General features: G+C 39.5%; 2 protein-coding genes across 12 annotated transcripts in view; one reads left to right on the top strand and one right to left on the bottom strand.

Moving 5' to 3' along the window:
* Window positions 1-221: 221 nt before the first annotated feature.
* LOC105029211 (SAM pointed domain-containing Ets transcription factor) lies at window positions 222-12,971 on the top strand. Of its 4 annotated transcripts, XM_010902442.4 has the most exons (7): window positions 222-625; window positions 5,973-6,102; window positions 6,848-7,304; window positions 11,278-11,475; window positions 11,630-11,677; window positions 11,978-12,112; window positions 12,281-12,971. In XM_010902442.4, the coding sequence occupies exons 3-7, from the start codon at window positions 6,860-6,862 to the stop codon at window positions 12,457-12,459; spliced, it is 1,005 nt and encodes a 334-aa protein (XP_010900744.3). In that variant the 5' UTR covers window positions 222-625; window positions 5,973-6,102; window positions 6,848-6,859; the 3' UTR covers window positions 12,460-12,971. The 4 variants fall into 4 exon arrangements, with proteins under 4 accessions (XP_010900744.3, XP_010900745.3, XP_010900743.3 ...); XM_010902443.4 differs by lacking the exon at window positions 5,973-6,102 and having other exon boundaries at window positions 222-640; XM_010902441.4 differs by lacking the exon at window positions 5,973-6,102.
* Window positions 12,972-17,457: 4,486 nt separating this feature from the next.
* The window catches only part of pacsin1b (protein kinase C and casein kinase substrate in neurons 1b), a 42,495-nt gene continuing 33,977 nt past the window's right edge, over window positions 17,458-25,975 (bottom strand). For 7 of the 8 annotated variants that reach the window (XM_010902444.3, XM_034287185.1, XM_010902448.4 and 4 more), the window contains 9 exons: window positions 25,253-25,370; window positions 24,717-24,873; window positions 24,319-24,554; window positions 24,022-24,177; window positions 22,779-22,954; window positions 22,489-22,609; window positions 22,157-22,287; window positions 21,370-21,575; window positions 17,458-20,776 (listed from right to left, as the gene is read on the bottom strand). In XM_010902444.3, the coding sequence (XP_010900746.1) occupies window positions 20,667-20,776; window positions 21,370-21,575; window positions 22,157-22,287; window positions 22,489-22,609; window positions 22,779-22,954; window positions 24,022-24,177; window positions 24,319-24,554; window positions 24,717-24,873; window positions 25,253-25,312 (1,353 nt within the window). In that variant the 5' untranslated portion in view covers window positions 25,313-25,370 and the 3' untranslated portion in view covers window positions 17,458-20,666. Of the gene's footprint in view, window positions 20,777-21,008; window positions 21,069-21,369; window positions 21,576-22,156; window positions 22,288-22,488; window positions 22,610-22,778; window positions 22,955-24,021; window positions 24,178-24,318; window positions 24,555-24,716; window positions 24,874-25,252; window positions 25,371-25,975 lie in introns of all 8 variants that reach the window. The other variant, XM_010902450.3, reaches the window with a different exon arrangement.

Consider the following 25,975-nt stretch of genomic DNA (forward strand, 5'->3'; position numbering starts at 1 on the left):
TAGGGGATAGCCATTGTTTTGAGGGGAGTAGACTGGGGTGATTACAGTGGGGTAGAAGTCCTTCAGACAGCATGGGTCAACACACAGACGCACAGACACACACACACACATACACACACAGATGGTGTGTGCGTAAAAAAGTAAACAGCGAGGCTGCCATGGTATAAATATGACCCAGAGTCAATGGAACTGAAATTCCTTCACACACTCTCACTCTCCCTCGGTCACACCCACAGCAGGTACTGTGTCACTGATTGCGCTGGTAAGCCTAAGTGTGCTCTTGGGCTGCACCTTCAAAAATCTGCTGAGTGATCCAGCAGATCCTAGGAGACAACATCAGGCCCCCAGGCTGAGGGTTCTTCTTCATTCTTCTGATTAACGGTATCATAAAAAGCTTGCTTGCGTGCCCTACCTGCTGCCTGCCGGCCTGTCTGCCTGCCTGGTGCATCTCCTGGCCCACCAGGAAACATCAGAGCCCTGCAGACTGACAGCAGAGGAGTCCGGGTTACCTGAATCAGAGGTCATCAACAACATTAGTCTGCATTATACCTGTTGGTGCCCTGTCTACACTCAGCCAGAACCTGCCAGGGATCACTTAGAGATCAACCAACCAACCTTCATCCAGGTAAAATTTGAACAGGTAGACAATAATTTGCTGTAAAATACCGAATGGCATTAATGTTGGAGTTACATTTGTGATATAAGAGTATCTAAAAAGATAGATCAAGGACATGCAGTTTGGAGGTCTTATATCCATTCATAGTGTTAAATACGTCAATGTTTTCATTTCCTAATTTGTTTTGTTTTAGTAAACTGTATTTTACTCTCCTCAAAAGTACTATACCATTTGTATTAATCTGCTGTGCAATGTCACATTTCTCTGAATACTGCCATTTGTCAGTCACTTACAATAATCACCCAGTAACAAATGTGGTTGAAAATGTATTCATCTGTTGTAACATGAACATCATCTTTACACTTACAAATAGTTCAGGATACTTGCAGTAATACACTATGTGGAATTAGGCATATTTCAAAACTATCACATTTCAGACAATAGTACAGGTGCTTGATGGATTTATGAAAACTAACTGTGGTTTGGTTTGGCCTTTACCCAATATATAACACAACAGAGCCCATTTCCCCTACAATCTTGTCAGGGATAGGATTATGTGCTCAAAAGCAAACCACACTCCAACTTCCCATTCAACAATAAAGATTATAATTAGCCATCTAGAGTTCTGGCAAGATTGAGCATTTCAGATAGGTAACTGCAGAGCCACCCACTGAAATGGGTGTTCCTTTTGGAATTACTTGGCCTGGTGCCATTGCACCTGCATTACAGGTGGAAACCGTCCCATGTCCTATGGAAAGAAATATAGCATTGAACAGAGCAAACTATTAACCCCTAATTCATAGAAACCTCTGGGATAACAGGAAACAGAACATAGCATCCATCTATAAGACGCAGTCAAGTTGTTTAAACCGGTTTTGCTTATTTAAGCAATAAGGCATGAGTGGCTGTAATATATGGTCAATATACCATGGCTCCTGGCTGTTAGCCGCTATGCAAAGCAGAGTGCCTGGATACAGCCTTTAGCCGTGGTAGCAATACCATGGCTTTCAGAGGCATAATCACCTGGTTTATACAATCCTGGCAAAAATATTAGTAACCTTAGTACATACACTATCGTTCAAAAGTTTGGGGTTACTTCCTTGTTGAAATTTCTTTGTTTTACATGAAAACATACATGAAATGTGTTTGGATAGGAAATATAGCAAAATGAAAAGAAAATATAGTCATTGACAAGGTTGGAAATAATTAATTTTAATTAAAATAATTATTGTGTCCTTCATACTTTCCTTTCGTCAAATAATCTTCTATTTGCGGCAATTACAGCCTTGCAGACCTTTGGCATTCTAGTTGTCAGTTTGTTGTGATAATCTGAGTAATAATAATCTGATTATCCCCTTGATTCCTGAAGTACCTCCCACATGTTGGATTGACTTGATGGGTACTTCTTCCTTACCGTATGGTCAATTTGCTCCCACAAAAGCCCAATAGGTTGAGATCCAATGACTGTGCTCGCCACTTCATTATAGGTCAGCATCCCGGAGTTGCCTCTTCATTACTGATGTTGAAACTGTTGTTTTGCGGTTGCTATTTAATGAAGCTGCCAGTTGAGGACCTGTGAATCATCTGTTTCCAGCTAGAATTTGTAATGTATTTGTCCTCTTGCTCAGTTGTGCACCAGGGCCTCCCACTCCTCTTTCTATTCTGGTTAGAGACAGTTTGCACTGTTTTATGAAGGGAGTTGTACTAGAGCTTCAGTTTCTTGTGAATTCCTCGCTTGGAATAGCCTTAAATTCTCTGAACAATAATGGACTGACGGGTTTCAGAAGAAAGTTATTTGTTTCTGGCAATTTCGAGCCTGTAATCAAACCCTTATTTGCTGATGCTTCAGACACTCAACTAGTCTAAAGATGGCCTATTTTATTACTACTTTAATCAGCAAAACCATTTTCAGTTGTGCTAACATAAATGGAAAAGGGTATGTCGTGATCAATTAGCCTTTTAAAATGATAAACTGGGATTAGCAAACACAATGTGCCATTGTAACACAGGAGTCATGGTTGCTGATAATGGGCCTCTGTACACCTATGTAGACATTCCATAAAAAATCAGCCATTTCCTGCTACAATTGTCATTTACATTAACAATGTCTGCACTGTATTTCTGATGGATTTGATGTTATTTTGTTGGACAAAAAATTCTAACTGACCCAAAAGTTTAATGGTATTATACATTATCAAAGGTAAGGTTTAGAATTATAGTTAAAATTATATTTGAGTCAATCTGTAGTTCCATAACAGGCTGTCTACATATTATCAATAACATTTCAACAACTAACACTAACCCAAATATTAAAGTTCATCCAATCCCTAACCTTAAACTCTTCCCTACCCCTTACACTAACTCTTCTTGTAATCATAACACTAACCTTATACTTAGCAAACATTTAGTCATAATTAACTGTATACTAACGGTAACACTAATCCTAACCTTAAATCCCATCCTGTCAATAATTTTAACCATTTCCCTAATCCTTACCCTATCACATATTTTTAACCTAACCCTAACCTTATACTTTGCAAACATTTACTTTATTTGTAAAGTAGATCCAAACAAAGTGTAACCTATTTAGGGAAGGGTTGAGGTTAGGTGAGTGTTGGTAGATAGTAGTTGAAATGATACTGATAGTCTGTAGTCTGTACAGCATCACTTCATTTGGACTCTCCAAATAAAGTGGGCATTGTAGGTCTAAGAAACAATAAGATGTAGGCCTACTTGCCTATGCTGGCAATATTTTCATTAATACATACTTTCAGTGTCTATGGTATGCTTGCCCTGAAAACTTGCCCTGCTCCTGCTGAATGATTCGACCCTGCAATGTGTGAGGGGATTATAGGCTTATTGTCACTAAGGGTATGTTGCATTAAATTCAACTTAAATAGGAATAATCCTTGTGTATATGTATATTGTTTTTTTACATTTGTTGTAGATTTGCATGTTTTTTTGTACTATTTTTTTATTTCTAAAAACGATATACATATATGTATTATATATATATTTATATATAAAATATACTGTGTATATATATATATATATATACATATATATCAATGTTGCCAGTTATACATCAGCAGTGGTCACAAACTGCTTATACAGAAGTTCTTATCTTCATCATTGACACAAATGTCTTAGCTCCTTAGTATGTGAACAGACCTCATATACAACAGCTGGTAATCAGAATGTTTAAAAGATCCTTTGACCTCAATTGGACTTCCTGGGTAAACAAAGGTTAAATAAAAAAATTCAATGACAAGGTCTGAGGAGAGTCAAAGTGGGGGCTGGATTTTTTCCCCCCTTCCTTCTTCCTTCTAACAACATACATTACTAATATTGATTTTATCTATCTTCCCGGCATGCTCTGTTAAGCTAGTGACCTGCAATAGATGACAATCATTCTCTTATTTTGTTCGTCCTGGAGAAGCTCAATTGTTGGTTCTAACTTTCCCAGGAGAAACAATAACACAGAATCCCTGAGGCTCCAAATGGCTCTTTAAACTGTACGCATTTCCCCACACAGCAAATAGGCACGCCTGACTATACACACACTTTTAACGCTAAAATCAAATAAGAGAGCCTTTTCTTTTTTCTTGAAGAGGACACTGGGAGAAGACACCACAAGAAACATCTGTGGATGGTATTGTTTTCCCTGTATCTATTGCTGATTACCGTTCCTTTCCCCAGATATACAGTACATAAATGAATCACAGTATATGACACTTGTTTCTGATAAAATTACTATTACATTAATATTATAATGGCCTCAAATTTCAGATATTTTAATAGCCACCTTTTTGTGCAAAGTTAAAAAGTGTTTTGAAAGCTCTCGATGTGATTTCTCTGCCTAGAAACTATAATGCAACAGATTTTTTATCCCGTATTCATATAAAGGAACATTCTCTCTTAACAAGCTCAATGGTCACAGGACCAAACACGTTACCTAAACTGACCATCCACTGACCATCCATACAGTTAACATAAAGGTAGTAGAGCAGGCTTGTAGCTACTAAGAATTGGACTGAACATCAAGCTGAGAGAATTCCCAAAACAAGACAAATTAAATGTGGTTAAATGGTTACCAGGGAGTATAGCTGCCTTTATGGCAATAGTCCATCTGATTGTGTGTCTAAGCTTGACCTGGCCAGCAAATGGAGCAAAGCCTTCATTCTCCTGAAATGAATATATGCGTCTTGCCCAAACTCATCTAGAGATCAGTCAGACCCATAATCCTTCCCCTGGGGAGCATGTTTGCACCCCTTTCTGCTTTCCCCTCTCCTTTAGGAAAAAGCTAATATGGCTAAATTTGCCAGGCTAATGGACTTAGAGCAAGCTGTTACAGAGGAGAGTGGACGCACAGCAGGCTGGCCTGGATCCCGCTTGGCTCTTTTTAATCTGATGAAGGGAAGAGACAGTGGGTTATCCCCACATCCTTAGCAGGACATAAGGAGATAAAAGAAGGAATGGGAGGTTTAGACTGAGGATTGGAGACACTGAGAATAAGAGAGACAGAGATAGTGGAAGAAAAGCAAAAACACTTTTGGAGAGGATAACCTAATTTTGGTTAAGATTAATATATATCTGGGATTGAAACAGAGCTGTTGTAGGTCTGTCAAATGTGTTCCTGCGAAAGAATCATTGGGTTAGCACTAAAGTTGCCCATCCTCACACTATTTGCTCTGATCAATCATTAGTTTCTTAGTATATTCAATAAACAAATATAGAATTTATCAACAGAAATATATTTTCTTTATAGGTGGTTTCAGTATCTTTTGCTGGGCGTGTCCTAGAAGTGTTATAGCTGTTTTATGAATACAGTGGCTTACAGTCTCTTTAGACAAACAGACATTCTATCTCCTTGAACATGTGCTGTGCGAGAGCAGGCATCCTTTTCCGTGGCACGACAAACTGATAACCATGTCTTGATGACAGCTACATTCCTTCCCATCTACCTGCTGTGGCAGCAGCAGCCAGATACATTTAAAACCATTAGACAATGTCATTATGTGATTACGTTAGCCTTGCTTCAGTGACGTCATCTGATTTTGACCTGTGATCCCATTCTAATGGCAAGACAATTCCACACGTGAAGAAATGTTCTAAAGAAAATAAAATTTCCTGTTCAGGTTATGCAGTGAGAAATAACTTAATGCCACTTTACAGTAGGCAGGGCAAAGTCATGTGAACCAACGTGCAAGCAAACAGAGAGAATCAGAAGAAGCACAGCCTCATCCATATTCTTCTGAAGCATTTCTTGAACAGACCACAGTGGGGGCTTGCAGTCATGCCCTGTTTCAGATGTCTTCTCCACATTATCGCTCTCTTATTTCATTAAAAACTCCAGCTGACAGTGGAGCCAGAGGACTGTGGAGACGGTCCCTTGAAAAGCAAAGGCAGGTGGCCGCACCGCTTCAGGACTCAATACAAATCACCTATTCTCAAGTCAACACCCATTCTGGACCACTGACCCACAAGTAAGAGATTCAGTCAAATCCATTTTGCCCCATGCCTGCCCTGTTGGTGCGGTGCAATGTGCAGTGACTCACTTCAGGGTCATTCCCCCATATCTTCACTTGGTTCAGGGAACATTAAAAGAGCCCCTGCAAACATGCTCTCAACTCAGTTTCTGCTCTCTTCACTGTGCCTCTGATGGACTTTCATAGAGCTCTGAAATTGTTGCATGTTTAGCAGACGGAGTTTTTGGCACAAAGGAATTGATTCTTAAAGGTACTGTGATTTAGATTTGAAACACCTGCTATGCCATTGGTTTTGTTTTTGTAATACCTCCACAATTTATTTTGCTATCAAGAAAACCTTGGCTTTCAAGAAGCTCATATACGTCACCGGTTATATTTTCTTTACAGGGTTTCCAGTAATCTATTTTGAATCTTTCAGGTTTTCCAGATACATGGAAGTTAATCTGATATGTTAAAGAATGAAACTAGTTGGAGTTGCTACAATGGACCAAGCAGCATGGAATAAGTTAGTTAGTTAGTTATCTGCAAATGGTGTTGCAGTGTAATACACTTTTTATGACTAACTGCTTGTTTTCACCATTCCACAATCTAAACTGTATGAATGTGGTCAACACATTCTTTGTCTACACCTATTGCATAGTATATTGAGATACCAAGTAAAATGTACTTTTATTAATCATTTGACGGGCTTGTGAAACTACTTGATTTTTCTATTCATGTTTCATTCCTCCATTCTGAACAGGAGGCAGCAGCCATGTCGAGTCCAGGGGAGAGTCTGTCATCAGAGGGCAGCAGCCCAGTCTTCCCATCCCGTCCCCTGGGAGACAGGGCCGGAGCTGGAGAGACCTGGGAGATGGAAGAGACCAAGCCCCGCATGGAGTCTCTCGAGAGTCGCGGCCTAACAGGTTTCTACCTATCCTGCTTCGACATGCTCTTCACAGAGGACTCCGGTTGGCTTGTTAAGGTGTCGGAGGCATCCCCAGGTCTGGCTTGTGCAATGCCTTTCCCCACACCCAGGACGGAGCCCTCAGAGGAGCCAGAGCAGTGTCCGGTCATCGACAGTCAAGCCCTGGGGCTGTCCCCGGAGCAGGACGGGGTCCAGGAGGAGGAACGCTCCCTAGAGCAAGTCCAGAGCATGGTGGTTGGTGAGGTGCTGAAGGACATCGAGACGGCCTGCAAGTTGCTTAACATCACCCCAGGTAGGTATTGTTAAGCCATCATCTAGTTAGTGGAGTGGGCATTTCTGTTGAAAGCTGTGTTTCCCAGTACAGTACAGATTCCATGTGGAATTAAATGACTCACTGACACGACTCACAGCAGACATACTCCTGAGGAACCCCGGATTATATCAGAATGCGTCTGCTTCAGAGTGTGACACATGTAGCATGCAATCATTTTTATAATGACTTCTGGACAGCATGAACAAACCTATAAAGTTTTGGCCCCTTATTGTAAGAGAAGATGTGTTAAGCTACTTTTTAACTATTCAAAATATTACTGAGTGGCAGAGAGAGCATATTTTAGTTTTAATCAAGCTTAAAATAAATTATTGTATGTAGAGAAAAACATTTGGGCGGAATTCAAGGGTAACTGAGCTGAAAAAAAAGTAAACAACCGGTTCTGGATTTAACTCGCCATCAATAAAATAAATCTTCATAATTTACTTATCACATTCATAACACATCCATAAGCATTCATAACACATTCATAACACATCTATAAGTATTTAATGTAGTGTCATAACAGATCCCACAGCAATATTAGGAGTTAGTCAAATGTATCCATAGCTTATCTAAAGTCATGTCATTCTACATTGATGCTGTCATCAGCATAACTATAACATAACAATCTTGAATACTGATTAGCTGAAAGCTGTGGTATATATACGTAATAGGGCAAGAAGAGGTGTGGAAAATATGTGGACAATATACCATGGCTGAGAGACCTTCTTAGGCCTGAGGCACTGTTCTTACGTCAGGACACAATGCTGAAATGCCTAGGTACAGCCCTTAGTCTTTGTATTTAACAGCCATTTGTGCCTTATTGCTTAGCGAATACCGGGCCTATTTCCCCCCTGCGGTCGGTGAGCTGATTAGGGTGGCTGGTCAATGGTGCAGCCTTTTTTCAGAAATTGAAAGTGTCTGCTACAGGCTTTAAAGTTAATTTGCAATTCCAGGTAGGCTTGATACTTACCTCCTTCTCACTGCAGTTTTTGATGTCAGTGGTGCATGAAGACACCCACAGGGTTGAATTCTTAGAGTAAATGTTTATTGAACCAATATCATGACTGTTTCGTGACACATTAACCCTTCTTCACGTCACAATTAAGTTGATCTTATTGGTCAATAACACATTACGTTACATTACGTTTTTTTTAATGAATATGTAGTCAAGGTAATGTCCAATCTATTTTGCCATTAAAGTGGCATTTATTATATGGTCACAGATGTGCCGTTTGTCACTCTGATCCATAACACCAAGATTAAATGTCTGCATACTAAATCTATGCTATCAAGGAAAAGCCTTTTCTATTTCCTCAAAAAATTATATATATATATTTTTATTATTATTAAAAGTCATATTAAAATCCCTTTGCCCATTTCAAACTCATAGCAGTAACTATTTTAGTTAGTGGATTAACACAGGTTGGTAAAGCTAGGTAGGTCAAACAATTTTATAAAATCCTGAAACATTTGGTTAGCACTGTTATATCTCTATTTTAAGAAATTGTACTTTAACATATTATGTTAACATAAACAGGGCAGATTGAGAGACAGACACAAAAGTTTCACAACTGACTGTTTACCTTTTCAAAAATGAATTGTAGGCCTACAGTTTTCATCTATAAGCCTAATGGAGTTCCATCTCAGAAAGTAAATAATAATGTAGTATTAGGCCTAGCAATATAGGAAGATAGACTAATCGTATAGGAACTTTAAACTTATATGTTTATGTTTACATGTCTAAAACTTAAAGTAAATTAAAATAGAAACATACTTTTTAGCTTAAGCCAATGTTGCCTTTTATATAAATATAGGCTATTTAAATTAGTAGGTAGAATGTGAGATAATGATGACATCATCATACATTTTCCCATTTTAAGTCATTCTTGTGAGATGATATACTTATTACATTTCAAGAACATTAATAAATGCTAGCATTTTATAAATATATGTTCATATGTTTAATTTGTCAAAGTAACATTTACTGAAAGTCTTCATAGACCATTCATGTGTTTGTCAGAGACCAGTTTGTCAATGTAAAGGAGAGCTTTCAGTCTCAAGGATGTGCCAAAGCATCCAGTCCCTTTAAATATTCTATGTTTGTGGCACAAATTGCGGATCCTGAAGGGCTGAGGGCTGGGTTTCCCAAATGGTTCCAGCTTTTTAGCATTGAGTCAGACTGCAGTAGTGAGCAGGTATTGAAGTTATTCCATATAACAGAACATTAATATTCCAAGGACATACTGTCTATAACATGGAAAGAAGCTCACATGGTCATCACAAACTCCAAATGCTGCACGGATGTTATTAACTTATATTAATTGATATTCATTTCAGTCAGACTGAGAAAATCCTTTTACAAGATTTTCAATAATGTATTTTGGTTATTGCTTCTGTTTAAATTTGAGGCTAATTATGAGGTCAGATAAATTAAATTTGTGAGAAAAAAAGTCAAAAAATACATTACAAGTATATTTTAAGAGTACCAAAGTGTACTATGATATTTCCAATCATGTATTATGTACACTTAGGTGTGATTAAGGCAAGGCACGTTTTTTTTAATAGCACATTTCATACACAGGGACAATTCAAATTACTTTACATTAGATAAAACAAACATCAGGCATTCTAGAAATAAATGTAATATAAATGACAAAGCATACAAATAAAAACATCACATTTAAGATGGCTAAATAATTATTCGAAGATTAATAAAAGGCTTTTTAGCCTAGATATAAAAGTGGTCAATGTTGAAGCAAGTCTAAGATTTTCTAGCAGTTTGTTCCAACTCTGCCCAGCATAACAACTAACAGACTATAACCGAGTATAGTCATTACCACATAAATAGAAGTTCAATATTTAAGTTGTACCAAAATAATACACTTTGGGTTTACTTCATTTTATGGCTTGGGCTCATTCATAAGAAGGTAATAATTGGTTCACCTGTGCTCAATCAGCTTGACAGTCGAGGCGGCCTGCAGGCTATATATCAGTGTTTTATGTTAATGTTTTTTCTTTTTTACAAACAGGTTTTAGCTATCAGCATATTCATAGATGGTTGAAGCACACTTTTGAGAGAAGCCATAATGATGACACCAATGTATTATGCTGTTGGACCTGTTATAACAAGTTCATTCCACTTTTTCTAATTGTTATTCATGTGTTTTCGAGGTGTGGTGAAAATCTAAATCGCTACCCAAAAAATATAAAAAATATATTTGGAAATCTTGCTCCAGGACAAAAACTCTTTATTGCAGTTAAAGAAACCCAACACCAGATAATAATGATATGAATGACAGCTCTTGATGACTTATATTCTCACTTACGCAAGTCATGTTTGTCTGCTCCAGGATCTGTGTAATCCCAATCTTTGCATGCGTTTGACAAATATCCACAGGATTTAATGGGAACGACAGTGTCGCTTGACTTCTAATAACCGTGTACACAGTGCATGGGTGAGGTCTGTTCAACGGGCAAAGCAAACTGTAGGCCCAAGGCAGATAGTACTGTATGTATACTCTAAAATGTCTTGTTACACCCTGACATCTTGGAGCCCCTAGTCCTTCTCTGAGTCGTGTAGTATTGAAAGTGTGTCATTGTGTGTTTCAACTGATGACAACGATTGCAGAGTATACAAGTGAACACTACCCCACCTTGTGCAAACCACTATTCTCCCCAGGTCACGCCTGTGATTAGATTTTACCCAGAGCGAACGTCCCAGAGAAAATACTAGTCAAATAAACACATCACTGAGGTGAAGACAGTAACTGGTCCTCTGAATGTCAATGTTTGACTGCGCTCTGTGTGTATGCGTATGTGTGCGTGTGTGTGTGAGCGCATGTATGTGTGTGTGTTGCATGTAATGTAGGAGCTGCACCCTCATCTAGTGTCTTCATTGTGTTCATGGTTGTTTTGGTAACCGTCTGGAACTATGTTGGCCCTACCCTAGATCCCATCGAGTGGAGTTGCAGTAATGTTCAAAAATGGTTGCTTTGGACCGAGCACCTGTATAGACTGCCTCAGGCTGGCAAGGCCTTTCAGGAGCTCACCGGGAAAGACCTTTGTGCCATGAGTGAAGAGGATTTCAGGCAGAGGTCCCCGCAGTGTGGAGACACCCTGCATGCCCACCTGGACATCTGGAAGTCAGGTGTGCGATAATGGCTGTGTGACTGCTGTAGACAGTCTACACATTCGACTATAATAAAGATAATGAAGCTTGTAACATTCTGATGTTTCTGAGCTGAACTTGTTTCATTTAAAAAAATACAATAGTACACCTCTCGGTTTCTCTCTTCCCACAGCCGCCTGGATGAAAGAGAGGTGTTCTGTTGGAGACAGCAAAATCACAGGTAGGTTTAGATGCTACTGTATTAGCTTAGTTTCTTGAGGGAGAGATATTTCATGGCTCCTGGCCAAGAGTGGTGGCAGTTGTGCGTTTTCATAGCTCATAGGTCAGGGGTCGACAACCCTGTTCCTGGAAAACAGCAGGGCTACAACTGGACAAGAAGACAAGGCATTAAGTTTAGTTCATCACTAAGCTGACCCACTCAGACAATGGATTTTGTGTGCATGTTCATTAGTCAACATGAGGAATTAAAGACTGGAATTAAAGATCTATACACGGTCTCATCTTTCCTCGCTCTGCACAGGTGGAGAGGAGCTGTGGTCAGAGGCCGACTCGTCATGCTCAGGTCAGCCCATTCACCTGTGGCAGTTCCTCCGAGAGCTGCTTCTAAAGCCGCACAACTACGGACGCTGCATCCGCTGGCTCAATAAAGAGAAAGGTGAACAGGGATGACTGTGTGACCGGCATGAACGTAGAAGCATTCTCAACTCTTGATCAGTCCTCTCTGCTGCAAAAATCTATCCAATTTGAGCAAAGTAACAGAACATTGCAATAAATTGGAGTGACTAAGTACTCCATATTATAATCCATATCTCCTGTCCGACAGGTATTTTCAAAATCGAGGACTCTGCTCATGTGGCGAGACTGTGGGGTCTGAGGAAGAACCGTCCGGCGATGAACTATGACAAGCTGAGTCGCTCTATACGGCAATACTACAAGAAGGGCATAATTCGCAAACCCGACGTCTCCCAGAGACTGGTCTACCAGTTTGTCCACCCAGTATGATGGGACAGAGGAAGACTCAAGCATTCAAACAAAGGGCCACAGGGCTTGCACAAAACTTGCACTTGTACGTTTTACCAACACCAAGCTGAAAAGGGGTAAAACTAACAAATGAAACAGACTTGAACACATGCACTGATCAACCCCTGTAAGTACACACACCCTTTGCCAGTACCTGGAGTGTCCACTGCCAAAGCTGGGAAATGAAGATTTAGCTGTTTTACAGAACAGAGAAGAAACGTGTTGCTAAATCAAAATGCTCTTTCTCTTTGTTAATTCTTCCTAAAAAAAAACTAAGAAAGAAAATTACAAACAACTTCATGAACTCCCTTTTAATTTGCATAGTCTGCCTGTTCTTGTTTTCTTATTATATAGCGTCATGTAGTCAATGACCAGTATCTTAAAACCACTCAAGACATTACATTTGATTGTCACTGAACCATAGAAAGAGATATCCCTGACTGTCAACATACAGCTCTGGAAAAAATGAAGAGAGCACTGCAACTTTTTCTTTCCTTTCCAAAAAAGTTGAAAAGGAAAATTTTGAGTGATGAACAGAAGCGTTCAATTTGCAGTGGTCTCTTAATTTTAACCCTTCTGTTTCTCACTCAAAACCTTCCTTTTCGACTGTTTTGGAAAGGAAAGAAAAAGGTGCAGTGGTCTCTTCATTTTTTCTGGAGCTGTATATCCCTTTTAAATACAGTACTGCTGTACCCTGCCTACACTACAGAATGAAGAATGAAGAAACAGTCGGCATTTGTTTGTTTGCCGTTTCCACTCCTTCCTTTGGGAATGTTGCCAGGAGTTGTGCTTCACATTGGGTTTGGCTTTGGCTGTCTTCCAGAGGGGCAAACAGCTCACTCTGTTTATGAATTAATCACATGGCACACGTTGGATCTGTCCTGGGATACATTTACAACAGACTTCACTGAACCTGAATGGAAGTCCGGCAATAACCCCCCTCAATAGAAACTAAAATAGTTACAGTCACCCCACCCTCTCTTACAGACAATTACAGTGACAGGTTAAGTCTGATGTGTCCTTTCAGTATAACTCAGAAAGCTGTTGAATTTCCATTTCTAGAAGACACCACAGCACTATATATTACCATTATAATATGTTGTATATTTTGTACCTTTTGCTTGCATCTAATTGTAATTGTTTAATTAAAATAAATGCTGTAAATTGTCCACAAGAAAAACTTCAGCCTAAATTGTCTTCACCATTAATCTGTGTGAAAGAATGCGGTAATGGCCAACATCGTAGAGCTTAGCGCAACTCCAAACCAGCAAAATGGGTTCAGCTAAGTTAATAGAATGATGCAGTATATTGTTTTAACATTGCAACAGGTTACATTGATGCCAGATTTGAATGATTCATTATGGAATTTCAGGGGGATTTCAGACTTATTTTCTGGCACCATTACTCATCTTATGCTAAAAAATCTAAATAAATATGAATAATATATTTCTATATTTCTATTTTAAAACTAACTGTATTTTAAATAAAGCATTACCAACTCAATTCCAGAGAATCCCTATTGTCCCATGAATTACTGGATATAAAGTGGAACTCAAATGACAAATTACTCAAATTACAGAATGTGCACCTTGTAAGTATCAACAAACGGGACATATTTGTGGAAGTATCCGACAGCCTGTCTTACGTTTGCACCTTGTACTAACACAAGGCTTCCATTATCCGATCAGGTGAGTTATCTAAGCAAGTTCTGTCATGTATGGTATGAACTAACTTCCTGGTCGCTCACTACATGCAACATATTTTATAGATGTTGTTTAAAAATAATATCAATTCATTTAGGACAGTTGATTATCCCATAACTCACTGGTGTTATATTTTATATGGCAAAATAATTTGGTTTTAATCACTTCTTCACAATATCCAGACTTGATTATTGCTGGGATTCATTCAAACCCACCATAGCAATGATGATGCTGTGTCCATATCGATGGTATTCACCCCTTGCCTAAACACTTCTAGTTCTGTCAAATGAACAAATAATGTGAGTTAAATTGAATTGAACCCTTATTCCAGAGGAAGATCTGATGAGACCTGACCACAACCAGAAAACAGGGTGTTCTTTAGTCATCTACACCTTTTTGGAAATGTTGGCACAATCATAATGTGCACAAGACAAGTTTAGCCAGCAAATAAGAATGGGTATTATTAAGGAGAAACATCCTGAGATAGTTTGAAACCCAAAGTTCATTTTGCACATAACATGTACAACGACTGTATGTAAATTAATTATAGTCCGATGTATTGTTTGATTTAACCTGTCCGTCAGGGCCTGGACAGGGTCTTCTCTACACAGATACTTCAATTCCAGCATCTGTAATGCTCCTATCCTGAATTGTTCCTCTTTATGTTAAATACTCACTGGTGTACAGTTTGTTCAATTTTATTTGTTGGTTTTATTTGGTATTTTATCAATGGACCGTAAAAATATAAACCTTTATATCTGTACAAGTCATCATTGGTTGATATCATACAGTGGATATAAAAAGTCTACACACCCCTGTTAAAATGACAGGTTCTTGTGATGGAAAAGAATGATACGAAGATAAATCATGTTAGAACTTTTTCCACCTTTAATGTGAACTATAACGTGAACAATTCAATTGAAAAACAAACTGAAATCTTTGAGGGGGAAAAATAAAAAACTCACAATAACCTGGTTGCATAAGTGTGCACACCCTTAAACTAATACTTTGTTGAAGAACCTTTTGATTTTATTACAGCACTCAGTCTTTTTGGGTAGGAGTCTATTAGCATGGCACATCTTGACGTGACAATATTTGCCCACTCTTCTTGGCAAAAGTGCTCCAAATCTGTCAGATTGCGAGGACATCTCCTGTGCACAGCCCTCTTCAGATCACCCCACAGATGTTCAATTGGATTCAGGTCTGGGCTCTGTTTGGGCCATTTCAAAACATTACCTTCTTCTGGTGAAGCCATGCTTTTGTGGATTTGGATATGTGCTTTGGGTCGTTGTCGTACTGAAAGGTGAACTTCATCTTCAGCTTTCTAATGGACGCCTGAAGGTTTTGTGCCAAAATTGCCTGGTATTTGTAATTATTTGTTCATAATTCCCTCCACCCTGACTAAGGCCCTGGTTCCAGCTGAAGAAAAACAGCCCCAAAGCATGATGCTGCCACCACAATGCTTTACTGTGGGTATAGTGTTCTTTGGGTGATGTGCAGTGTTGTTTTTGCGGCAAACATACCTTTTGGAATTATGGCCAGAATCTTGGTTTCATCAGACCATAACACATTTTCCCACGTGCTTTTGGGGGACTTGATGTTAGTTTTTTCAAACTTCAGGCATGCTTGGATGTTTTTCTTTGTAAGAAAAGGCTTCCGTCTTGCCACCCTACCCTATAGCCCATTCATATGAAGAATACGGGAGATTGTTGTCACATGTAGCACACAGCCAGTACTTGCCAGAAATTGCTGCAGTTCCTTTAATGTTGCTGTAGGCCTCTCGGAAGCCTCCCTGACCAGTTTTCTTCTCCTCTTTTCATAACTTTTGGAGGGACGTCCAGTTCTTGGTAATGTCTCTGTTGTGCCAAATTTTCTCCACTTGATGATGACTGTTTTCACTGTGTTCCATGGTATAGCTAATGCTTTGGAAATTATTTTGTACCGTTCTCTTGACTGATATCTTTCAACAATGAGATCCCTCTGATGCTTTGGAAGCTCTCTGCGGACCATGGCTTTTGCTTGGAGATGCAACTAAGAAAATGACAGGAAAATCCTACTAGAACAGCTGAACTTTATTTGTGATTAATCAGAGTCACTTTAAATGATGGCAGGTGTGTAATGACTTCAATTTAACATGAGTTTGAATGTGATTGGTTAATTCTGAACACAGCCACATCCCCAGTTATAAGAGGGTGCGCACACTTATGCAACCAGGTTATTGTAAGTTTTTTCTTTTTCATTTCCCCCCTCCAAGATTTCAGTTTGTTTTTCAATTGAATTGTTCACATTATAGGTCACATTAAAAGTGGAAAGTTTCTGACATGATTTATCTTTTTCTCATTCTTTTACATCACAAAAACCTGACATTTTTACAGGGATGTGTAGACTTTTCCACTATATCCACTTTAAGTGCAGCTGGACACCAAAAGGAAACACAGGTTGGCCTTAATTAAACAGGGCTTAAAAGCCAAAGAGATGATTTACTGTACATATATTTTTGTGAAATAGTGCCAATCAAACATCTGAGACATTTTTTAAAGATATACATGAGGAAAGTTTGTTTGGTTTCTTATTGCCCAGATAAATTGTGTAATCCATTTTTTGACTGATACTCAGTAACAGGGTGGATATAGAGCCTTGATCAAATTTACTCTAAGACGGATCTACAGTTGAGGCTTAACATATTGTATAGCACCTCGTGGTTTATACTGAACATTTACCCAGAGATCAAAAAACGAGGAGACGAAATAGGGAACAAATATTGTGCCATAAAAACAAACACTTTCTATTTTGCATCTACTGCCATATTCCTACATAAAGTCAAAGCACTGTGCTTTATAAATGTCACCCCTACAGCAATGTATTAAACCTGAGAGTATTTGATTCAGAGATTGAGATGAACTTCTTTGTATTAACTGATGACCTCTAGTGGGGAGTTTGGTAATAGTACTTACAGTCTGAAGGTATTTGACATTATTGCAAAATTTGCATCTAAAGCATTTTAAAGGGTCATACATGCATGACTAGTTCATACCTTTGGGCTTCAGTTATTAAAGCTAACTACATTACTATTAAATGTTATCATCAGTTCCATATAAAATAGGTTCATCCAAAGTCCTGTACACAAATGGACCCCAAATTACAGGTGCCGACTGCACATCAAACAAGGAGTCATAACCAACTTTTGCATATTTTAGCAGCATCAATGGGCAGGTGCACATAGAGATACAGTATATACGCGCATGGACATCCTAACATGACAATGATTAATCCAATGTTTGGATGAAGCCTTTTATTTTGTTTATGCAGATGAATAGGCACTACAGTTTGGAGAACACAGAACTATTATTAACTAACAGACTTCTAGATCACTAGGGCTTTTTCACAACATGTCTGCCACCTGTTCCCCTACATGCTGGACACAAAGTAAAATAAAAGGTTAAAACCTCTTTAAATATTCACCATCCGTCACTGCTTCACGTGAGCTTCAATGTGAACACCATAGTGAATATTTAAATATTCATCACATACAAATGACCTGTATACCACAGTATAGTGAACAATCTCTATTCTGATTTTGATACAATATATTTTGTTGGCTAAAAGAGTATGTACAACAGTTGCCTTTGAATTGTTGTAAACTGAACTGGGTCTTTCCAGAAGCACTGAAGTCAATGACTCTATGTATTTTAGCTAACAAATATGCTGCTGCTGGCTCAGGTGAAGTATTAGTGGTCCCAAAATGTTCTCCAATAAGCCGTGTTGCAGGAGCAGAAAATACAGACTTCTTATCAATAGTTTAGAGGAACCTGCCTTTCTTTGTAGTGCACTTTGTAATGTAGCCATATTTTCCCAAGTCGTTAAAAGTGCATCCCTCTTCTCCTGAAAGGGAACATCATTTACATTTTTGCTAAATGACAAAAATGTAAATGTAAAATGTAGCCTTCACTATCTAAGGGAACTCAATTCAATCAGACCTGCATTGCAATATTTACATACAGTGACTGATTTCCACAATGTTGAATAAACTCAGACTGGTATTGGGGGCTGTATCAAAACCTGCAACTACTACCAGAACCCTGCTCACAGGTATGCTTGCACTTTTTAGTGACCACATGATATATGTTTTGTAAGTAAAGACGCTGTGTAAATATTGCTATGGCATGTTTGAATGAATCGCTGCCTAAAACCAGAGTGTTATCATAGAAAAGTCACACATCATATAACCTCTGGTGCCTATTCATAATTTAACAATTCTCTCTTTGATTCATTTGTTCAAAAGAAAAGGATTAAGATTTAACAGTGTGTTGTATAGATTCAAGCACAATGCATTTTTTGGATATGTAAAAAAAAAATGCAGAATCGTGATTAGTTTCTAAGTTGTCAGTTTAGAGACAAACACTGGCATCAGTTTTCCTAAGATCATGTATTCAAGGATTCAACTGACAGAATAGAAACCCAAACAAAATAAGGATAAACAATGTATACAGTAAGTTCCATTACTGTAGTACTTAAAATGCCTTCTGGGATCTTTAGCACAGAAAATCATTATATTATGTCTGACCATACGAATGAAACACTATTTTCTTAACACGGAATATCATTTAATAAGTTACTGATTTTTTTTTTTTTACACAATTGGATGACAGGGTACACAAAAAAAATGCATGGCTCATGAGCACCACTTTCACCACTACTGGCTGAAGTAATATAAAATACCCACAATGTATATTTATCAGCTTGTGGTGAGTGATCCAGCATGCAAATGACTGTTGGATCAGGGCCAGAAAGCTGGAGAGAGCCAGAGACTAAGCTGGAATATAATATGGGTGACTCATCATTTTCATTCATACAAAAGACAAGACATAGAAACCATGCAGTAATCAAAAGCCATTGCAACTAAAAAGGTGTTATGGTACTGTTTTTACTCTAAATGTACATCCCAAGATTCTCTCGTATTTTTAAATCTCTCATTTGGCCAGCAGCAGTTCGTTTCTGATGACAAACGGTTTAACCTGTTATTGGAGAAGATCAACATTGTAATCTTGGTGAACTGTTGTTAGACACACGTTTAATTTTTCCAGCATTGACTTTTGTCAATAACTAATCATTGATAACAAAGCATTCACTACTAAGGTGTGTGGTTGTTACACCTAGCTTTCTTTATAGGTATGTGGCATTAGATCAAGCTACTTTCTGTAAGTAGCTCTGGATAAGAGCTACTGCTAAATTAATAAAATGGAAATACTGGAAAAATCATTACTAAACACTGACCCTTGGAAAAACCCACTGCATTGTATATGGAACCAGAAAAATACTTTTAAGAATGGGGGGTTGTTCACTTGCTTTCACTCCTTTAACCAAATATTAAGAAAAAAAGACATGAAAAGAAATCAAAACAATAAGGCATGTCTCTCATATTTCCTTAATGAAAACAGCTGGCACATTAATACAAAAGGGAATAAAAGTGAGGTGTTCAGAAAGTAGTGCAGTCAGGAAACGATAGGCACATGATCAACATGGGCTACCTGGAGGTACTGTACTAGTACATAACTCAAGTACATAACTCAATGTGCCTTCGTGGAAAGTATATTAGCAAAACTCTCAGTCCATGGTCTAGCATCGGCCCCTGAGACATGACTGAGCGATCCCTCAAATAATTCTATGACACTGCTTGCGACTGATCCTGACAAAATGTTATCAACTAAACAGCCTTCCAGGGAGGCGAACCATATCTTGCCAGTGCCTGGTACAAAAACTGGTAGAGAAACAGTGTTCCTGATGAACAAACTCTGTTTAACAATCATTTCTAAATGATCCTGCGGCCATTAGTGTGATGAAGGAGCACATGCTGCTGCAGCTGTTTCACACGGGGAATTCAGGGAAGACAAAAAAACAACAACATGGAAGCAATGTACGAAGAGAGAAAACAAAGTGTCCATCTGTTATAGTGTACAGCATTGTAAAAACCTTGCATGGAATGTCAGATGCAACAAAACAGGATTGTACAGCTTTACTTAGAATCCAAACTGCTAAAAAAACAACAACCCGTCATCAAATATTTACAATGCACAGTGCATAGCTCATTCTGACTATGCAGGCACTGCTGACTCTACCTCATCCATATTGTTTTGAAGAACATACATACTGCCAAGTAAATGTCATCAGAAGAACTGAAACCCGTTGGAATAAAACACAGCAACACTAAAATGTGGAAAATAATTCCTCCATTTGTTGGAGCTAAGCGGTTGTTGGTACACATACACAGGGTTGGGTTGTGGTTCCAAACTCAGTGCCGTGGCGGATTTGTGATGGTCATGTTGGTACTGCTGGGGGTCCCTGGGGGAGGATTAAAAATGACGACTTCTCAGAGTGTGTTGATCACTCAGGCGGAAAGAGGGGGAACAGGGATGCGTTGCTTTAAAGTCTCTGGCAATGTGCAGTATGATTGAACTGTTCAGTCTGGGTGACCCGCCAAGTGGGCAGTTAGATGGGCTCCACATAATTAGCAGGATATAAGCCCAACTGGCCGCTGTCCAACCGGCCTTTACACCAACCCTGCTCATCCTCATCTTCTAGTTTAGTCAACTCGTCTCCTGCGGGAAAAGACAGAACGAGACAATAATGATGAGAAACAAAGAGCAAGGGTGAGCAAAACAAGAGGTAGGGAGAAGCATCAGATCAGCATACCATTCTCATTCAAATTTGATTGAGTCATCAACATTTGATTGAAAAATCAACCAAACCTTGGAGTCTGTTGTTGATTTTTGATGGAAATCCAGGTTAAATTTGAGATGTGTATGTTGATTACTTTTTTGAAAACTGTACCTCAGACTGGTGCCAGTTCATATTCATGCCAGGACCGTGGGTGTAGCTACTGTTTGTTGTCTTTTTGGGATGAGAAAGGTAATGAGACAAAAACCTTCCTTTTTATCAGTAATGTTTCTACTGTGGATTAGTAAGAAGGTGTTTCCTTTTTTTAAAAATCAAATATAATATAAATTAAACAAATAGAATTGAGTTTAATGCACAATCTAATTTATTCCAGTACCCAAACGACAGGTCCCATTATAAAGGTTAATGTCTTTGTAACAGCAGTACTGGTAATGTGAAGTTGATTCGTTTGACATGAACATGACAATAAACACCAAAAACAACCAAAGTTGTTAGTTCTATATGGAATACTCACCTGCTTTAAAGGTGAGTTCGTCCTGTTCCTGCCCGTCGTAGTCATAGAGCGCCTTCACCCGCACTCCCTTCACTGACTCCTCAAAGGGGTTGGCCCCAGCCCCGTTGGTATCTGAGCCCGAGTTTGGGGCAGCCTGTTCTTCGTCTGACCACTCTGCCGACTGGTCCTGGGAAGAGTAGGCCTGGTTCTTATCAGAACTGCTCACACTGTGAAGAAAACCATTTAACATCACGTGACCGTCATTGTTTGTCTGCAGAATAGTAGAACACCGGCGTTAGTCTTGTCCTTCAAGAACTATTGTACATTAATGTCAACCAGGTACGAGAAAACTGAAAAATGCCCACGCCTCTATGTTATGTGTTCTACCTGACATGGCACAAAACAACTGGGGTGACATCATCGTCAGGCCAGAAAACAGCTCTTGTGGACACGAAACACAATTGACATTCCACTGTTATTGACACTGTAGCATGTGATAACATTGCACCCTTTGTATTCCTGAACAGTTAATTAAACCTAACCTTAATCCATTGAACTCAGATAAGATACATGTTATTACCACAATACATAACAACCGCAAAATAATGTAATCTCTACGGAAACGGATATAACATCTCATACAAAACAAAACAATGCTATTACACTGCTATTAGTTGCTCAGAAGAGTCTCAAGACCAATTCTGCTGTCAGTGTCGATAAAAGATGAACATGGTCTCTGTGACTGCTCTCACTACTATATGTGAAGACTACAGAAAGCCCCAGTATTACAGTGGGGAGTCCATCCTACCTGCCCCTGTCCCCGGCTGGCGCGATCACATGGTCCTGTGCTGCTGTCATGTGGGTCAGCGTTATGCCGTCCGCCCCCTTTTTTGTCTTCTCCCGTTTGCTGATCATGTGAGTGAGCTCTGGGTTATACTCCTGGCGAGGATATAAAAAAAAAGCCACAATTGCGTGTCAATTTCAAACACCCCGCCCTCAAAAAGCAGATGCATGAAGTGAAACTAACTTCAGTCCATAAGCTGACATCACACTTTTGGAAACATGGATTAGTTTGACTAAAGATAATAATGGTGAATAAACAGTGATGGTGAGTATCAGTGGGAAGTCGTTGTAGTGTACCTCAAACTGGGGCCAGTTCATATGCATGCCAGGTCCGTGGTTGTTGCTAAACCACTTCAGGTCCTCCTGCGCGCTGGCAGAGGTGATGGTGCGCTCCAGGTCTCGGTACACTGTGGCGTAGCTGAAAAGCAGGTGTAGAAGTCACATGCTGTTTTTGACACATCTGTCTCAAATGGTTAGTGGGTTTTAACCACTACACCACCTATCTTGGCTCCAGTTCGCAGGGAATGTGTGCTTTTATTCACATCCACTGTGTGTGTGTGTGTGTGTGTGTATGAGTATAGGTGTACCTTTGGTTCTCGGTGAGGTTAAGGTGACGCTTTATGTCCATAAGCACCTCCCGGAGGAAGCTCAGTCTCTTGTCCTCAAACTGTTGACATGTGTCAAACACAGTCTCCATGTTTTCCATGTACTGGGGTGTACACTTACTCAGCTCATCAAGAGCCTTCTCGTACTTCTCCTTAGCCTGCATGGGACATGTGGGACAGCATGTTAAAAGATCAACATACCGTTCAGAGCTGAGGAGCTGTTGCCTGCCGTACAGTGGGTTTCATTTATTTGAGACCTTTCATTATGTTCATATACATTCCACACATTCCAGTGACTTTTCTATCGGTTTCATTCAGGAAAGTCTGTATGGGTTAAATGTTAATGAGAAATAGCGTTGACTGATATTGACTAAGGATGAATGATGATTGGTTGATAATGAGTTGGACATGTGTAATTACACGTCTTATCATCCCAGTCGACTCTTCCGGCTAATGTCCGAACTTGTAAATAGGTTATCATTGGGAGGAGATCTAAAAGGTCCCTTTGTAGTCTTCATACATGTCTTTTTAATACTTACTTCATGTCAATAAAATCATTGTTTTCTTTTAGTTTTTTTAAATGACCAGATAAAATATTGATATTTCCTTCACACCAGACCTTAACAAGTTAATATTCCAGGACTTTTTGAAACAGCTCCTACACAAAATTGGCAGCATCATCATCTTCACAATTTCAGTGTTATTTCAACCTTACAGACTGAAAATATTCATTTATTTATCATCAGTAACAGGCTTCTGAAGAGAAACTGCATTAGCATAATTTTCTAAAGTTAAGAGTACTAAAACTTGAAAGTAAAATGTGGGACTGCAAAGGGCCTTTAATTGGTGGAAGGTGGAAGACGATGAAGAGCAGAGTGAACAGCGTAGGCTGGCATCTGTGGAATTAAGCTCTGCATTGTGTGACCCAAAAGACACATGAAATGGCTCAAGTTAATTAGATCCACACTCTGCTCTCGCCTTGATTGCAGCTCTTAATGTAAACACTGATGGGTGGAAAGGATGTACGCATCTCTTTGATGAAATCAGCAGTGTGCTGGTCAGCGTTCTAGCACATAATGTCTAACGCTTTATCACTGCAGGTGGGTGCTACAGCTATGCTTGGCGCTAGATGTAGTAATTTTGTTTCTTAATTTACCTGTCTGGTAAAATAAATGAAAGAAAAAAGTACATCACATGCTTGGCAGTACAGGTTTTGGTAGCTCACCTTTTGAGATTCCTGCTTGCACTTTTCCACCTTGTCTGAGAGCTTCTTCTGCTGGTCAGCCGTGACTGAGGCGTCTGCCTTGCTGTTGGTCTCCCTGGTCGAAGCTATCTTCTCCTCCTTGCAAGCCAGATGGTATGTCTTCTTGGCAGTCTCAAGCTTTGAAGAGAAGACAGAGTATAACTGAGAAGGATTTTAACATTCATAGGAGTTTTGTCAGAGGGTGGTTCCGATCATGATGTCAACGTCAATGAGGGAAAATGTAAGGTCATTTTCGAATATCAGATGGTTGCCCCTCACCTCCTTCAGCTTCTTGGCCCATGGTTTCTGGGCCTTCTTGAAGCCATCCTCTGCCTCTTTGGTTTCCTTGAAGCCTCCCATCATCTGCTTGTGGTAGGAGTCCTTTTGCCAGTTCTTCACCTTTTCAAAGTCCTCGTTCATCAGGTTGTTCTTCACGTCCTGGTGCAGCTCACTCACCTTCTCGGCCTCAGTCATCACTGCCATCCATGCTCTCTCCACGCTGCCATACTGTGGGCCTGAGGGATAGGTAGAAGGTGGAGGAGGCCCATTAGCAATTAAAGATTACAGTATGAACTCATGACAACACTTAGTTATTTTGAAAAAAAAACATGGTCAAACAGATTTGAGCTTATCCAATTCACTGGGAGCGGCTGGGTTCTCCCCTATTCCTCTCATACCTTTATCCACTAGCTGCCTCCATCTCTTGGACCAGTCGGTCAGCTGCTGGCTGTAGGACTTCTCGATTTTGGCACGCTCTTGTATACAGTTCATTAGGTCATTGCAGAGCCGGTGGCCGTCATCAATACGCTTCACAGCACGCTTGTAGTTCCCCACCTTTGACAGGCGACAGTATAAGTGGTATTTCTAGCACATTCAATATGTTTCACCTAACAGTGTGCCATACAACCTTAAAAACAGTGGGGTCTCTTTTAAGTCCCGTCAGGAGTGTAATCTACAGCTGTTTACAAGAATTTGATCAAATGTAGCCCCTGGAGTGGGACAGGGCATCACACACACACACACACACACACACACACACACACAGTAGCCCTGATCAGCTGCCTGTCACACTACCAGCTCATCTGCAGAGTAGAGGAATGTGGTGACTGCAGTGTGGACACCTAGTATTTCCGGTTCAAGATGTAGCTACAATAAAGGTGAAGCATTTTTGACAACAAATGCATGTCTCTGAAGACGCATGTTCTGTTCTCACCTCCCAGAAGCTGTCTGTAGCATCCTCCTGGATGGCTGACTCGTCGTAAGTGCCTGACATGATCTTAGATTTGGCAGTTTTTGGAGGTAGTGGGAGTCTATAGCAGAGTCTTCATACACTGAGGGAGTAGGGGGCAGAGGGGACAATTAAAAATAGTATGCAGTTGCTGAAAATACAATGAGAGGCCATTGAAAAGCCTGTATGTGGGGACCGCAGACAAACTATTAGAGTTACTTCATAATCCATGTCAAAATGTGTTTCCTTAATACAATCTATTGATATTCAGAAAAAAACGGATGAAAAAAAACGGATGAGAAAAGACAACAAAAAAAATGAAAACAACAATATCACTCAGTTATCGTCCACCATCCGTTCCTTTTTCAAAACCCATTTTAAATTTGATGCTAGCAATAGTTTTCCAAAACAGTTGGGACAGGAGCATGTACACTGTGTTGCATCCCCTCTTTTATCATTACTCTGTAAGCGTTTGGGAACTGAGAAGACCAATTGCTGTAGTTTTGAATGTGAAATCTATTCCCATTCTTCCTTGATATAGGATTTCAGCTGCTCAACTGTTAGAGGTCTCCTTGGTTGTATTTTTCGTTTCTTAATGCATCAAATGGTTTTCAATGGGTGACAGGTCTTGACTGCAGGCAGGTCAGTTTAGCACCCAGACTGTTTTACTATGGAATAATGCTGTTGTAATACGTGCAGAATGTGGTT

The sequence above is a fragment of the Esox lucius genome, chromosome 17 (genome assembly GCF_011004845.1).
Source record: "Esox lucius isolate fEsoLuc1 chromosome 17, fEsoLuc1.pri, whole genome shotgun sequence".
In the NCBI taxonomy this organism is placed as follows: Eukaryota; Metazoa; Chordata; class Actinopteri; order Esociformes; family Esocidae; genus Esox; species Esox lucius.

Coding starts and splice junctions, on each gene's coding strand:
- LOC105029211 (XM_010902443.4), top strand. CDS start 6,860: ATGTCGAGTCCAGGGGAGAGTCTGTCATCAGAGGGCAGCAGCCCAGTC. Junction 7,305..11,277: donor GTTGCTTAACATCACCCCAG/GTAGGTATTGTT, acceptor GCCCTACCCTAG/ATCCCATCGAGTGGAGTTGC. Junction 12,113..12,280: donor CTGGCTCAATAAAGAGAAAG/GTGAACAGGGAT, acceptor CCTGTCCGACAG/GTATTTTCAAAATCGAGGAC.